General features: G+C 43.6%; 1 protein-coding gene across 23 annotated transcripts in view; it reads left to right on the top strand.

The window, feature by feature from the left end:
• Nucleotides 1-15,777, top strand: part of LOC117579758 (CUGBP Elav-like family member 4) — a 259,483-nt gene extending 243,706 nt beyond the window's left edge. For 11 of the 23 annotated variants that reach the window (XM_034265806.1, XM_034265796.1, XM_034265801.1 and 8 more), the window contains 7 exons: nucleotides 11,421-11,564; nucleotides 11,629-11,902; nucleotides 12,009-12,107; nucleotides 13,039-13,116; nucleotides 14,582-14,758; nucleotides 14,838-15,558; nucleotides 15,740-15,777. In XM_034265806.1, the coding sequence (XP_034121697.1) occupies nucleotides 11,421-11,564; nucleotides 11,629-11,902; nucleotides 12,009-12,107; nucleotides 13,039-13,116; nucleotides 14,582-14,758; nucleotides 14,838-14,965 (900 nt within the window). In that variant the 3' untranslated portion in view covers nucleotides 14,966-15,558; nucleotides 15,740-15,777. The remainder of the gene's footprint in view (nucleotides 1-11,420; nucleotides 11,565-11,628; nucleotides 11,903-12,008; nucleotides 12,108-13,038; nucleotides 13,117-14,581; nucleotides 14,759-14,837; nucleotides 15,559-15,739) is intronic. The other 12 variants (XM_034265812.1, XM_034265811.1, XM_034265809.1 and 9 more) reach the window with 2 other exon arrangements.
• The last annotated feature ends 225 nt before the right edge of the window (nucleotides 15,778-16,002 follow it).

Here is a 16,002-nt window from a genome sequence, read left to right as displayed (position 1 = left end):
CTGAATGAATCTACCGAAGCTGTACAGAAAAGGTATCCTTTATAGTGACAGTTGAAAGATATGTAGGAAATACGTATAGTTGTTCCGGGGAAGAGAGTAGAGTTGGAAACGCTGTAGTAGTGTTGTTTTTTCTTTTCGTTGTTTTGCTTTTAATTTCGGAGCACCTTCTATTATGTAGAGCTCTATTCATGCAAATGGCGTTTGGCTTTGACTTTAAAATTCCGAAAATCTTTAGCTTAAAGTTGTGCCAGCAATTAAGGCATGCTTCATTGGCTGCCAAAAGGTACATAAACTACGTGAATGTTTCTATGCGACCACACCCTCCTTCTGGTTACATCCCTCCCTTCATCCAGAGAACTCACACCCATCCGACCCTTAGACCCGCTCCGCTTTTCATGTAAACGCTTGCTCTGCCATTCGTTCCGAGTCATTTCATTTTCACTTTGTTGCCGGAGACGTAGACGGAGAGACGGAAAACGAGATGTAGTTGGAGTCGTGGCTAGTCGAGTCGAGTCCTAGTCCTACAATACCATTTGTGCTGGGTGCCTTTTGCCCATAGTTCCACCTCACTAGCTACCCATGGCACTGACTTAAAATGACAAACAACATTGGGACTCCTTGTCGGAGTCCTGAATCCTGAAAAACGAAAAATGCTTTTCTATCACACACACACACACACACACACACGCAAAGAGTAGGGGCAGACGCGTACATGCCATTGCACAATCATTGGATTCCGAAACATTTCTAGAATATTTAATAAGAAAACTGAAAATCGTTGAAATGCCAGCAACACTCATAATATCGTTTCTGCCTCCTCCTCCTCCTCCTCCTCCACCTCCACCTCCCCCTCCTACCCATCCTGCGTGAGAGTCTAGGTCGATTGTCGATATGCGTGCCTTGTGTGTGTGCTGCACCCCAGCCACTCGTCCGATTTCTCCTGCTAGGGCAGCCTTTCTCGATGAAAGGCTAAGGTCAAAGACAATATTGAAATGCCAATTGAACTTTTAGCTATTATTAAAATTTTACTGGTACTGCACTCGTTTCCACAAAAGCAGGAGCTAGAGCAGGACCCAGTACCAGTTGAAAATGTCGTTAGGATCCTGCCCATTAATGGCACATTTTGGGCATGGCCTTTAAACGTTTTGGTAATTGATTCTTTGAGGCACAGAGTGCATAGCGTAGCACTGGTCCATGATTTAGGGATAGGGGAACAATCGTTTTCAATTTATGGATATGGGAATGGTAAAGGGAATACTATGATTATTTTCAGTATCAAAGGGGATTATTAGTGTAGAGATTCACTTTACAAAACCTCATTGAATTCAAACTATATCTGATTTTCCTCTCTCTCTTTCTTTATATCTTTGCAGGTATGTACTACAAATTTGCATAGCTCCAAGGATATCAATCCTTTGCCCTATTCTAGCGTAAGTTCAAGTGCCTTTGTCTTGCCCCGTCCTGCCCAGTCCAGTCTGGGCACCGTCGTGGACAGTGAAAAATTTGTATAGCTTATTATTAATAACAATGTAAGGAGGTAAAACCCCATCAAGTAGCTAAATCTTGGGAAGCATTTAAGGAGCATGTCAGAAACAAAACGACGGGAAAAGCCACCACCTCCTCCTAGCAGTCGACGACATTGACAGTGATTACAAGCTGAAAGTATGAAAAACAGCAAAAACTACTTAAGCACAAGAAATAACAAAAGGCTGGCCTGAACGTCATCCCGTGACATCTCAGCTTGGAGAGTCGTAGCCGGCCAAAGACCAAGACGAAGACGGAGACAGAGACGCAGACTGTAGACAAATTTTTTGCATAAACACAGACGACAAAGCCAACTACGGACTGCACTTAAAACAAGAGTCGCCAACGGGGGACCAAGACAAATCGAAGCCGAAAGCCATCGAGCAGCGAAGAGATGGCCAAGGAGGAATTTTCTCAATGCTTGACGTGAGATGCGAATTTTTCAATAAGTGCAACCGATGGAAAGAGGCGGCGCGAGGCGACGGCAGGCCATCCAGGGACCGTATAATAATTTGAGAAAGGGCAGAAATGGGGGCGCGGTAGGACAAGCATCGTTTAAAATGTGGCTGGTCGAGGGCAGGACTCTAGGATGGACTGGGTCTCGGACTAGGAGCAGGAAGCACATAAGTTGAAACGGCTCAAAATGCAAAGTAGACGACATCCGCTTTGAGATTGGATGACGTTCGTTCAGGCTCTGCTGCTGGCCCTGGTCTCTGGTCTCGGTCCTCGTCAGCCCTAGCATCGTCGTGAAGTATTAAAAGCAAATAAGTAATAAAAATAATAATGGAGCATTTTTACCATTTTTTTGCCCCCAACGAAAGGGAGCAGCAGCGGCACACAGAAAAAAAAGGATAAGCATCTTAGCGCAATTTCTTGCTGCCTTCTCAATATAACAAAAGGTCCTCTGCCGAAAATCGGAGGAGTGGGCAGGCAGACGAGAAGGAAGGGTCCGCTGCTGTTTTGTCCTTTATTTCAATTTTTTTCGCTCATATTTCCACTTCCCTTGCCCCATCCAGTTTTCTTTTCCCAGTTTCTTTCCCCAAAGGGACACCAACATAAATGCAGGAAATTTGAATGGACGAGCGCAGTGAATGAAATTTGCAAATATTTTCAAAAATTGAACTTTTCTGGCAAATTTTTTCCTCCGATGTTGATGGTGGGGCAGTGGAAGGGATGTGCGGCCAGAGGAGGAAAAGGGACTGCTTCGGGTTTATGAAAATAAGTGAAGAAAATTGATTTGAAGTACTTTGAAGTGCAAAAACGCGTAGCCAGAATCAGTGAAGAATGCTTTGGCATATTATTTCGACTTTTTTCGCTGACAGAGTTCCCCAATTTCCTCCATCTGCATCTCCATTTCTCCCTTTTGGCCAGACAACTTTTGTTGTGATAGGCAAGTCAAGCAGAAGGGGCCTGTCCATATAAAAATGGAGAGCACTAGCAGATGCAACTGCATATCTGCTTATGTTTGAATAAAGTTTCGAAATGGAAAAATAACCGAGTCTATAAACAATCTCTGGTAAGGCAGAAACTTTCCAAAGGCAGAGACAAGTACCTTAAAAAACATTCCTAGACTCTGTCTTAAAGCTCACATAATCGGTCAAATTGTATTCTAGGCTTACCCACATGTTCCCGTCCGAGACAACATAGGCAACATGCGAGTACTGCGAGTATCCGAGTTTATAAATCGCCTAGAAAAGTACCGACTACCGACTGCCGTCTATCATTTCCTCCGGCACTCTGGCAATTCGGGAGTAGCGACAACCGGCAAGAGGTAAACTTTACCTGCTGCAAGAAAAATGTTCAAAATATAAACCCACAGATCGAGGCAGAGGAAAAGAGATTCATACAGGCGAATCAGGTAACCAAGACGACTGTCGTTTATCAAATGGGGAGCAGGGAGCAGTCCTGCCTGGGCTCTTACATTTTTTTGACTCAAGTGAAACGTTTCACGCCGCCAACGCCTAGAAGTATGCAAACTGGCAGGGCGAATTTTTGTGTGTGTTTTTGCCTCTGCACTTGCTTTTCCTTCTGCCAAATATATTCATTGCAGAATTTGCTCCCGCTGAGAGGAGCGCCACCCCCACAGCCAACGTTTTGCATATGGAGCAAGTTTCCTACGTCTGATGCGTGTGTGCAAGACTGGAGAGACTTATGCTTGAATTGCAAATAGTTAGAAAAGATTTGCCTTGATTTCGGTGACAGCGACTACGACGAGTCTCCGCTCGGAGTGCACTCTGTCTTGAGCCCGGCCCGGACCAGCTTGCGGCTTGCCTCTCAATTTGGAGACTGGCAAATGTGTTTGCCGAGGCACTCGAACGATTTGTGGTACTGCATTTGGGCGGTGCTCTGGAATTGCGAATGATTAAATTGAGGCGGTTGAGAGATGCTGCCAGACACTGATGGCTTCACTTGTGTCTGCGGAAACTTTTGAAGATTTAATTTGTTACAGCTCCCATATACATGCATATGTATGTATGTACACACTCGTACGTATTTTCACGTATGCTTCACTGTATCTGTCTCTGGCATTAAATAAAATGTGAAACAATCAGAAATCAACTCAAAACGCAAGCAAATAAAAATATAAAACATTTGCGGCCATTTGCCGTTAGCCATTTGGCTCACGCATACACTTACACACATACACACATATTAGTGTGCAATTTGGCCAAATGTCGCCAACGTGGCAGCCTGTCCTCCGCTCAAAAACTTTCACAATATTTCCGCAAAACAAATTGCGCGTAAAAATGGCAATGCAATTTTTGGTCGTTTGTTGCGGCGGCCGTTGCCAACTGGACGCCACATTGCATTCACATTCACATATGTCCTCCTGCTACCATGCTTGGTATTCCACGCCCCACCCAACCACAAACTTCTGCCTTTTACCTCCTGCCTTTTGCCTGCGTGTGCGTGTTCTGGCATGGTCCATGCTTCTGTAATGTTTGCCCAATTGAATTTAATAATATTTTCATTTGGATTTTAGTTTGTTTTTAGTCGAGAGAAAATATTTTTCGGGCCAGTTTTGCTGGAGCACTCTGGTCGTGGACCCTGCCTGTTCCTGACATGTCCTTTCCCAAAATGTTTTGTGCGTCCTGCGGCTGCAAATTGCCAAGGGAACTGGTCACGAATGTCCTTCGGATAGTCCCGGTCCCGCTCTGGAGCTAATTGGGTTCGCGTGTTGTGCGGTTAATTCAGATTTCGAATCTAATACTGATTGCGATTCTGAATATTATGTTATGTTACATTCATAATTGGCCTTGTCCTGTAGCAGTTACACAGGGAGGTCCACTCTCTGTCTCTCTCTCCCTCTCTCTCTATCTCTCTTTTTTTTTGTAGAGGCTGTAAAAACCAAGCAACTCTTTCGGTGCCTTACTTATCCGTGCTCCTTGGCACGGGCCAACTATCGTCTCAACAGCTCGTAAAACCAAAGCAGCAAATTAAACTGCCGCCATAAAAGGGTATCCCTTCTGCCCGTTCCAGTTCCACTTCCCCTTGCCCAACTGACCATTACCCTGACCGTTACACTGACCATAAATACAATATTTGATAATTTTATTAACAATTTCGACTGTAAATTGTTTACGACCCAGCAACTGGGGGAGGATGGATGGAGGATAGAGCTTTTTAGGCGTCTGGTGCTGCCTTCGTGCACTTTTTATGCTGCTTCCGCAGAGCGAATGAAATATTCATGTCCTCGGACTATCTCTGTCTTATTCCCAATTCCCCTCTCGCTCTCGCTCGGAACGTAAATTTAATTTAGCTTCGCCCAGAATTCTGTTCAATCAAGCACAAAAAACGCCGCAGACAGACCGACAGAGCGAGGCAGAGCGATGGAAAGCTGTGCAGAGAGTAGGAGAGAAGTGATGGGGAACGAAAAGCTTTATCCTTACTATCGTATAACCCAGCAGTGGTTTTGTTTTTCTGACTTTGATTTTAACTGCATTAGAGGCCCAGTCCTCAGAACTGGATTCAATTTGTTGCAATGCTATGCTAAAATGCTGAAATCGGGCAGGACTCTGCCAGCCAGTCAGCCAGAGGTCCTCTTTGTGCAGCTTTTCGCATTAAATTTATGAAATTGTGCGCTTCCTCTTTTTGGGTTATGTTCTCTCAAAACTCAATCATGCCTGCATGTAATATCCTGCCGCCTCCTTAGCTGTGTCCTTGGGGATGCTTTGGGCTGCTTCGGGCTGTGCTGTCCTGTCCTGTCCTATCCTGTGTCCTTCGTTGAGCTAGCCCATTTGTTTAAAAAACTCCCCCTGCCGGTCCTGGTGACATTTATACCCAACAATAACAACATATACAAGTCCCGGGGCATGTTATCCCGGCTGTGCTGGCAGTGCTCACAGTTGGACTTCGGGCGATACCTTCTTCTTATGCTTCGTACGCCTCAAAAGTATGCGCCACAAGTGCAGCAGAACATAGTAGAGGGTGAGCGGGGGAGTAAAGGATTCGAAGGAAGCAACCTTTAACTATGCACTACCTAAGGATTCTAACTTCTTCGGGAGCAAAATTGCCCTTAAACTTTTCTGTCACATTCCGGGCATATCTTAGCCAAAGTTGCTGGAGGCCAATTTCCAGCCTGTTGATTGCCCATTTAGGAGAAGTCTTCTCCGTTGTCCATGGGCGGGTAAATACAAAGCTTTTAAGGATCGATCCTGAGACCTCTGAGAAACCCCACTGACGTTGGTGTACAAAGGGTTTCTGTTCAGTTCCGTTCCATTCTGATCAACTCTCGGCGTCTTTGGCAAATTTCAACCCTGTTGATTGCCCTATTAGGAGAGCCACCAGGGAAAAACGGAGGAATGTCCTTAAAAAGAACTCTCGGCGAGTAATTGAATTAAATGGCTGGAGCTGCGGCAAAAAGCAAAGTAAATTAAATAAGTTTTTCATTTTGGGCGCTCGGCCAAGTTGCATTGTCAACGCAGTCGTCTGAGTCCTGCCTCTTGTGTCCTGCGATGGGTCGCGCTTTTTGCTTGCCCGCATTTTACGCTTCGCCGGCGGCCTTTGTTGGCAGCAAAGGAGGAGCAGAGGAGGAGCCGGACCTGGAGCCCGGCCAGAATGCAATGAGCCAAAAGTTGTTTAATGTATGCATTGCCGTGCTGCCCCGCCCTGTTTCTTTTTGGGCAGCCCAGGGCTGCGGTTAACAGCGCGTCGCAACTTTTCGGCTTGGGGTGAGGTTCCAAGGGTGCGGACGGGGCCAAAGTTACTTTCCGCATAGTACGTAAATTTCATGATTTTTTGTGGACTCCGCTAATGCTGAGCATACTTTTAGGTGGCTTAGTGGCATTTACACTAATTTCAACTGCAGTAGCACTGCACGGGCACGGGCGATGGTGTGATTTATTTGCCGGAAAAGATTACTTACTCGCCCTGTGGTTCCTGGGAGGATGGATGGATGAGAAAGAAGCCTTTTGAAATCCCGTTTTGACATTTCTCTACACCGCCCTCGACTGTGGACGACAGCGAAATTGAAATTTGCAAAACGAATTTATAATTAGTTTTACTGCTACGTTTTACTAGTTCTCCGTGCACTGCCATTGCTGCTGCTACTCTATTGGGGAGTTTTTTTCTGGGCTCGACTCAGAATTATCTTTTAAATTAAAATTAACTTGAAAATTCGTTGAAAACTGTCGTTGCTATAAGCGTGAGTGACAGATTCGAGTGCAAATGAAGGGTACGTTGTTCTCATTAATGGGTCAATACACATATTTACAAGATTTTTGCTGCTACCGCTTCTGGTTATATTTTCTTCCAGGGAAACAGCGTTAAGCCGTAAGACCGTAAGAGCAACAGCAAAAATTAATTAAAGTGCACTTCCTTTCAATTTTCGACCAACAAATTACAGAGTATCAACAACAGGAACAACAATAGCAGAAGCAACAGCAACAAAGAGGAGGCATCGCGTTCTTGTAGCTCCATTTTGCTCTTTCAGCTCATGCTCCTGTTAATTTCATATTTCGAAACATGACACTTTCACACTTTGGCTAATTTAAAAGCATACAAAATTGTTGGTCGACACACGCACGAGGAGAGCAAGAGCTTCGTTGCCGCTTCCTCATTTCGTGACGAATGTGCTTTGTTGCTGCTGCTGTTGGTTGGTCCTTCTGTTGGTGTTGCATGTGGCACACAAAAGGCTGGCTGGCTGGCTGACTGGCAGGAAGGCAGGAATCCTTTCCGCGCATATGTATGTGTACGTGTACGTGTGTGCAACGTTGTCGCTCGTTAAATTGTCGCCTGACACCTCGCTAATGTCATCATCATCATCATCGCCATCCTCATCCACATCCGCAACACCACTACTGCTCCTCGTACCAGTGGTTCTGTCGTCGTCGTGGCCAGGTTAAAGTCTCGGCCACATTATTACTGTAATTATGTTGGCCGTGTAAACGTCATTAGGCGTTTTAGCGGCGGTCACACTGAACAGGCAGGCAGCGGAACGTGCCACAACCCGTGTGTTGCATGGAATTGAACTGTAGCCCATGCTGGTACGCGAGGTGTTGCATCTTTCGACACGTTCACTGAAAATTGCAGTGGATAAATTACAATTTAAAGTAGGTTGATAGCATAGGAAGCACCACCACGCCTAGCGATCACCAAACTTAAATTCAATTTCACACAATCGAAAAGATTAAATCTGTTTTCCCTAAAGTCAAAACTTTCATCCATACAAAAAATAAACTCCAACCGCCCATCAGCAGTTGTTCCAAAAAAAAAGCAACAAAAAAAGAACAAAAGTTCCCATTACCATTACTCTAAAATTTATGTGCTGGCATTTTTTGAAAACATTACTTTGTCGCTGCTTTAATTGATAGATAAAAATGGCTGACCATTAAACAAATGCGGGGCAGGCCAACGAGGCCGGTCAGGCCAGGCCAATTCATTTGGCAATTAAAACAAGCTGCGGCCAAAACGAGAATCAGAAGAAGTTGGAAAAAAAAGCGGGCAAAAGCGACAAACTGCATCTGAAACAGAAACAGAAACAGAAACTATAAAATGCAAATCAGTTTCATATGTATATGTATACAAAAATATATATAATTTATTTGTTAAAACCATTTGCCGGCCATTTGCTGGCCATTTTTTTGCGATTTGGCCAGAAGAAATATGTTGTCCTTTTAGGCGTTGACAAATCGAGTCTCACACTCATGGCTAAAAGTATGCAACAAGCACAGCAAAAAGCAGCAATACAAAGCCAAAGCCAGTTCAGGGCCACTTCCAAAACGTACGTGGCGAGGCGGGAATAATAATTTTTGGCATGACTGCCATGTTAACATGTCCCCAGACACGTATGCATGTTGTCCTCTGCCTCCTCTACCGACTCATCTACCCTGAATGCGGTGAACGTTGCATACTTCCCTGCGCGAGTTTATTATGTGCGACGGAGTATGAGTGCGTGTGCATGTGTGTGTGGCTGCATTTCAAAGCCCCTGTCAGGGCTCTCGGGTTGCCCTTGCGGCTTGTAGAACCATTAGTGAACACGGGTAGCTCTGATTACCCTCAGATCCACCGGGCCCCTGCCCCATCGACCAACAGGTCCTCCCCGGGAGAATCTTGACTGCATTTACATTTGCATTTGCATTGAAATACATAAATACGTGCGCGGCTTTTGGGGCGGTAGACAAATTACTTTTTAAATGCACTGTAAGCCCTTCAATTGTAATTGGCCGTCCTGTGGTCTGAAACTTTGCCAAAAAAGCAGGAGAACCATTGAACCAGCGGGAAGAGGAAGAGGGAAGAGGGAAGAGGAAGAGAGACCCAGAACTTTGAGCGAGTGGCATTAAAAAACAATAAAAAATATTTGCCAGAGGCGAAAAGGCTAAGGACGAAGGCCCATCTAATGGCGTCACGTTTGCGCCGCCAGAAAAGTGGCATGCAACATGCGATTGCTGCCAAAAGTGCCGCCTGGCACGAGTCCAGGAACAAGGACCCAGGCATCCACACGCCAAGCACCGGGGAAGACCCCTCTTGTTAGTTGGCTTGTTAGTTGGCAGCCAAAAACGGCAGCCTGCTGCCTGTTGCATTCCCCACTGAGGCACGACGACGATTCATTCTTGTTAGGCGTGCTGCCAGCTTGCACTCGCCTCCTCCTAAGGCTGTGTCTTTGGCTCCAACTACTATTGGGACTTGGCTTGTGTCTGAGCCTGGGACGCTGACTGTGTGTCGTGTTGAATTTTTCATTTCATTTGGCGGCAGCAATTCAGTTGAATGGAATCTTCGTGTCGTCGCAGTCGTCTTCGGCAAGCGGAAGCGGAAGTGAGCAGGCCAAACAGCCGCACACGTATTCTCATGGCATATATTAAGCGTTTATATTGACTCGCACCGACGGCTGGATGGCTGCCTGACAGACTGCCTCTCAGAATTTTCCTGGCAACATAATTCCTGCCTTAAAAGCGACGATTTTGTGGTTTTTATTGTAGGCGAAGCTTTGAGGAATAAGCAGCCATGAGACTGGGATTATTAGGCAATTAAATTGACGTTAATGAATTAATTTATGAGCTTTTGTGGTTCCCTGCTCGCCTAATGTCAGCTGGTCGGCTACAATTTGTGCCACGGATTACCAATGGATAATGGAGGTTTATCGCCTTCAGTCCAATGGCTGCAGTTTCTACAAGAAGCCATTACAAATCCTTTTAGTGCAGCCAAGCAGCATTCTGCACTCTTTAAAGGTTGAAATGTATTTTCATATGATATTTGAAACGCTGACCCTGCCACGTCTAATGTTCTAATGTAGCTCATTAAAACCTATTGCACAGGAGCTGCCAGGCATCTGGGGCTATGACAGGGCCAACAGCAATAGTTTCACATTCCCAAGATTCCCCCCGATTCCACACCCACTCCTTTACCTTCCCCACTGTCCATCCGCTTTTGGCCTTTTGCATAAACTCGAGTTTCATATTTCATTAATTAAAATTATGTTCAGAGAAGAGCAGATAACTGCTATACTACGTAAAGCACCTGTTTTGTTGTAGTCTCATTAACAGCACACACCCTGAGCCACTCACCTACACACTCTCCAACCCCAAATGGGGGTGGCAGAGGCAGAGGAGGTCTAGAATTATGCAATACAATATCATTGTTACTTTGATTAATGATTTGCAAAATCATAAAAGCATTTCTGCTTCCTGCCAGCCAGTTCCCTGCCCCCTCACAATCACATTCATCATCATCATCATCATCGTCAGAAGCAGCAGCAGCAGCAGCATCAGGCAAAAAGGTTTCCCATTACAAAAACAGTCTTAATTAGAACAAAAACCAAATGTTACCGAATATTGGAAATGTCTATTCAAATCAAATTGTCATAAGTAAGCCGAGACCTCTTCGGGTGACATGGGGAGTGCGAAATGTGAAGCCATTATTATGCTAATTAATTGACATCAAAAGCAAAGCAGAAGGAAGAGTCCCCGGGCCTAGCCGTGTTCAGAGTTCTGAGTGCTTTGTTCCCCCGTATTTACGAGCGTTTCGAAATCAATGAGAGACGACGACAATAGATGACATCGGAGTCTCTAGGTTAAGGTAGGGAGCGGGTGAAAGCGGATCGTAGTGGAGAGAAGCGATGCGGAGCCCATAAGCTGCTTTCAATAGAAATGCAAATTGAAGTACGCGTATGCCAATTATTTTGATATATACTTATTTTTCGAATATAATTATGTTATATTAATAATGAGCATCGGCAGCAGCAGCAGCAGCAAAAGCTCAACAAAGAACTCAAGTCAAGGGGGATAGGTACTCTTACCTGTCGCTGTCATCGGCACAAAATAATGGCCTGTAATAGGATTTCCTGTTCCCGAGAGAAGAGTGAAATTAAGGGAAACGGAAAAGCCTCCCATAAATATGCAATGCCAGCCAGTCAGCTCCCACTCACCTCTCTCTCGGCCCTCGGGCCTCTTATTTTACAGGGTGCATCCTCCAGCCTGGTCGTCAAATACGCCGACACAGAGAAGGAACGACAAATCAGGCGCATGCAACAAATGGCCGGCCATATGAACCTGCTGAATCCGTTTGTCTTTAATCAGTTCAGTCCGTACGGCGCCTACGCTCAGGTAAGTGGCTGCAGCTCCAACCCCGTGAACAGCTCCCCTCACCTCTTTCTCTGGACTTCTGCAGCAACAACAGCAAGCAGCTCTGATGGCAGCCGCTGCCACGGCGCCTGGATCGGCAGCCGCCTACATGAACCCCATGGCCGCCCTGGCGACGCAAATACCTCATGGCCTCAACGGCACCGGACAGCCGCCTTCTTTGCCCTCTCCAACAATGCCCAACTTCAGCATGGGCGCCAACACGCCCAACGGCCAGCCCGGCGGAGCTGCCGCGGCCGCAGCAGCTGCTGCAGCGGACGGGGTATTCACGAACGGCATTCCGCAAACTGCATTCCCAGGCCGTAAGTACCAGAAATTCAGTCATAAGTTTACCCGTTCCGATCGAATAACCGACTCGCGTACTCTCTTCCTTTATTCCTTCAATTTTAATGAATTTTTTTTTTGCAGATCCGCTGCATTTGACTATACCACCACAAGGTCTGCCAAACGGCGATGCTGCTACTCTGCAACATGCCTTCCCTGGTCTGCCACCATTTCCAGGAGTTGGTAAGTGTCCCCGAACCGGCGCATACTAAGTCTTTATCCGTTGCTCTAAGATAGAATATCTAGGTTAGGCAGAAAAAATAAAAATCATCAAATGGATTTAGATGAATCGCCCCAATTCATTGCTTTCTCATTCTGCACACTCGAAACATGTCAACTTGTCATTTGAGCCGCGCTCCGTCTAATAATTAAGCATTGGCAATGGCCGTACGATTGTTCCATCGTCACCAAAATTATTATCATTTCAACCACCAATTCATGTTCCAAAGAAATCAACAACAACAACAAAACAACCCAATCATTCATAATTGTTTTTATCGAAATAAATAATAATTGTTGTGTCATGCCATAAATATTTTTATTGTTAGTAAAGTGTCATATAACTCTAACTTTTATATACATATTTAATTATTATTTTTTTTTTTTTTTAACAGAATCCAGCGAATGTTGTCGAAACATAATTAATTTTTTTGTTCAGTAACCAATGCAAAAGTAATGCCGCTCCATTCGAATCTCGACCGAATCGACAACACTAGCTTGGTTGCTTTTGTTGGCTTTTGATTTGAATATATTGAGCTTAGTTAGTTTTCTATTTGTTCACCACAAAGTTGCGTTTTTCAATGTTAAACCGTTAACATTTGTTGCTTATGAGCCGCACCTATTAATTATTTATTGTTTTCTGATGTGTTTCATTTTGCAAACTCTTTCACAAATCCAGCCCCTGAGCTGCTGATACTTAGCACTAATTTGAAATTTTCTTTTCAAGTGCGAATTATTCTTTGTTTATTACTAAACTATAAAATTACTTGAAAAATTTAATTATATACATACCTATATATATATTTGTACGTATACTTAATTGTTGTGTTGTCTTCATAAATGTTTCGGATTTTGTGTAAAAACCAAAAACAAAAATTATTTATATATAATGCAGCCTTCCCCGCCGTCTATGGACAGTTTCCACAAGCTTTACCACCTCCCCTAGCGGCGGTTGCACCCACTCAGCGTGAAGGTAAGCTTTTCATTATTATTTTGTTAATCGAATTTCGTAACCTCCGTATTCCCCGAAACCCTTTAACCCCCAACATGTTCTCTAGTTCGTTCGTTTCCGTTCTCCTAACTCGATATCGTAATTGAGTTTTGAAAAATATCGAATGATACATTAACAAACGACTGAAAATAATCGTAGTTTTTTGTTTCCATCAAGTACTCGTAAATGATTCACTCCATGTTTTCTTTGATTCGTTGTCATTAGAATAATATACCATGCAACACACACACACACACGCACATACAAACATATATTCCACACACAGACAAGCGGTCATCATGCGGCTAGATTAAGCCAATCCTGAAAGTAATTAATTCTCTTTTCGGCTGGAGAGAAATTAAATTTAAAACAAAATCTCATAAAAATTAATTACTTTGCGTACAGTGTTCTTTTCTGCTCTGTTCCTTTTGCCGTTTATTTTATTTTGATAAACATTTTATTTGTTTCCGCAATCCCTCAAAGGAGAAGAAGGGACGCGAATGAGGACATTCAACCCTTTCGAGCTGTATGCTTGTCGGGCAAGGCGTAAATCGTTTTTAATGGCTGCATTCAAAGGCATTTTATGCCATCGTAAAAATTACATATAAACTGCTTAAAATCATATAAAGACCGTCGGCGTATTTCGAAGACATTTGCTCATAAAATTTTATGTTTGTTTTTCGGTTCGTTTTGTCTTTGCTCTTTTTTCTTTTTGGACAGTGACAATAGTACCACGTCGTACCTTGGTAAAGCATTATATAATTTATGCCTGTCTGTGGTGTGTCTGTGGATTGAAATCATATACATACATATATCTACATACATACATATGTGTGTGGGTGTTGTGTGCGTGTACCTGTATGCTAAGTATGTACCTAACTTGAGTGTAACGTTCAATTTTCATATCTGTTACTCCGTAGTCTGTTGTATCTCTATGTATACCCTAGAATCTACCCTGCATGACACACGCACACATGTATACAGACACTTTATTTCATATTTACATATATTTAAATAGAATATGCATATTATAATGGTAATTTGGGGATGAAATACATGGTAGAGATCTCAGCTCAAGCATATAGTTAACTATTACTAGATTCATTAAGCATTTCTAGCCTAAACGAACCTCAAATGTCTGTATGTTTATCATTTAGCCTGTTCGTTTGGTTATGGTTTTGTTTCCTAGTTTTTAGTTGAATCGTCCAGAAAACAAATTCAGCCACAGAACACAATTCACAGTTCACAGATCTCAGAGCACAAATCAGAAATCTATCAGTTCAAAATAAAACTCAAACAAAATTAAACGAAACGAATTCAATTCAAACAGAACCAGAACAAAAAAAAAGCAGACATACTCGTACTCATAAAGATCGAAATTATTATTTTGCCATCGCTTAATTTCATTCTCTACTTTGTTTCTTTTCTTGTAATGTCTTCTTTTAAGATTTTCTGATGTTCCCAGGATGCTCGATATCCGGCCCAGAGGGTTGCAATCTCTTCATCTACCATTTGCCCCAAGAGTTTGGCGATGCGGAATTAATGCAAATGTTCCTACCCTTTGGCAATGTGATCAGCTCTAAGGTCTTCATCGATCGTGCTACAAACCAGAGCAAATGCTTCGGTAGAGTCTCCACACCCCCTACCTATTATATTCAGCTGTTCCTAATCAAATGGCTCTCTCTCTCTCTCTCTTTATGTAGGTTTTGTGTCCTTCGATAACCCCGCAAGCGCTCAAGCGGCCATTCAGGCCATGAATGGCTTCCAGATTGGCATGAAAAGACTGAAAGTTCAATTGAAGCGGCCAAAGGATGCCAGTCGACCCTATTAACAATCGGAGTTCCTTAAGTGTAATTCACAACAACTACATCTACTACCTGGATCATCAACAACAGGAGTAGTCGGAGGAGCAGCCATTCCACAAACTAGAACTCAATTTGCAACTGCAGCAGCAGCAACAACATCCACAGCAACAGCATCAGCCACAGCAACAACCACAGTACACCGCTATAGTCGCAGAAGCAGCTTTAGGCCACCATTTCCCACTGAAAACTCTCCTAATATGCAGTATCAGTTCGCCAGCTGGCGAAATGGTACCTACTGCTACCGCTATAGCACCCCCAGCAACATCTCCCCCAGCAACATCAGCAATTCCAGAAACTGCAGCAAGGACAACAGCAACAGCACCACCAACAACAATAGCAGCAACTGCAGCAGCAGAATGGACGATTCCCATCCACAGCCAACTCAACCGGACACGGCATCCAATAGCAACCAGAAGAACCTATCCAAAGTGGAACTAGTCGAAAAACTGTTCATGTGGCAGCAACAAAAACGAAAGACCTAAAACCAGTAGGACCCACACCACCACCACATCAGCAACCATGACAACGGCGACAACAATAAGGAGCAACTACTGAAAGGGTGAGCCATTGAATTCGGATGTTTGGGAACCCCAGTCCCGCAAACACTTTAGAAGAATACGAACAAGATCTCTTTCCAAATGAAAGATTTCCCAGAACTGTTTCGGCGATCGTCTTGGAAGGAGATCTTACGGATAGAACTTGGATCAGCTTACTGATGCTATACCATTACCTCTTTTCAGATGGTCTTCACCATGCTAAGTGAAAATGATTATAAAAATAAAAATGAACACATGTTCATGTGAAAAAAAACCTAAAAAATAGTAAACAAAAAAATGTATAATAAAAAAAGAAAATACTTTAGAGCTGAAATTTAAATAGATTTATATATATATATACAAAACAGCAGAACATACATGCAACTATATATATATTTATTCGATTATACATGCAGATGAATGCAGTATTTAAAAAATTAAAGAGAAACCCAACAGAAACAAAATGA

Source organism: Drosophila guanche, unplaced genomic scaffold (genome assembly GCF_900245975.1).
Source record: "Drosophila guanche unplaced genomic scaffold, DGUA_6, whole genome shotgun sequence".
Classification (NCBI taxonomy): Eukaryota; Metazoa; Arthropoda; class Insecta; order Diptera; family Drosophilidae; genus Drosophila; species Drosophila guanche.
Note: the sequence above shows the minus strand (reverse complement) of the source record. Positions and strands in the feature narration are given on the sequence as shown.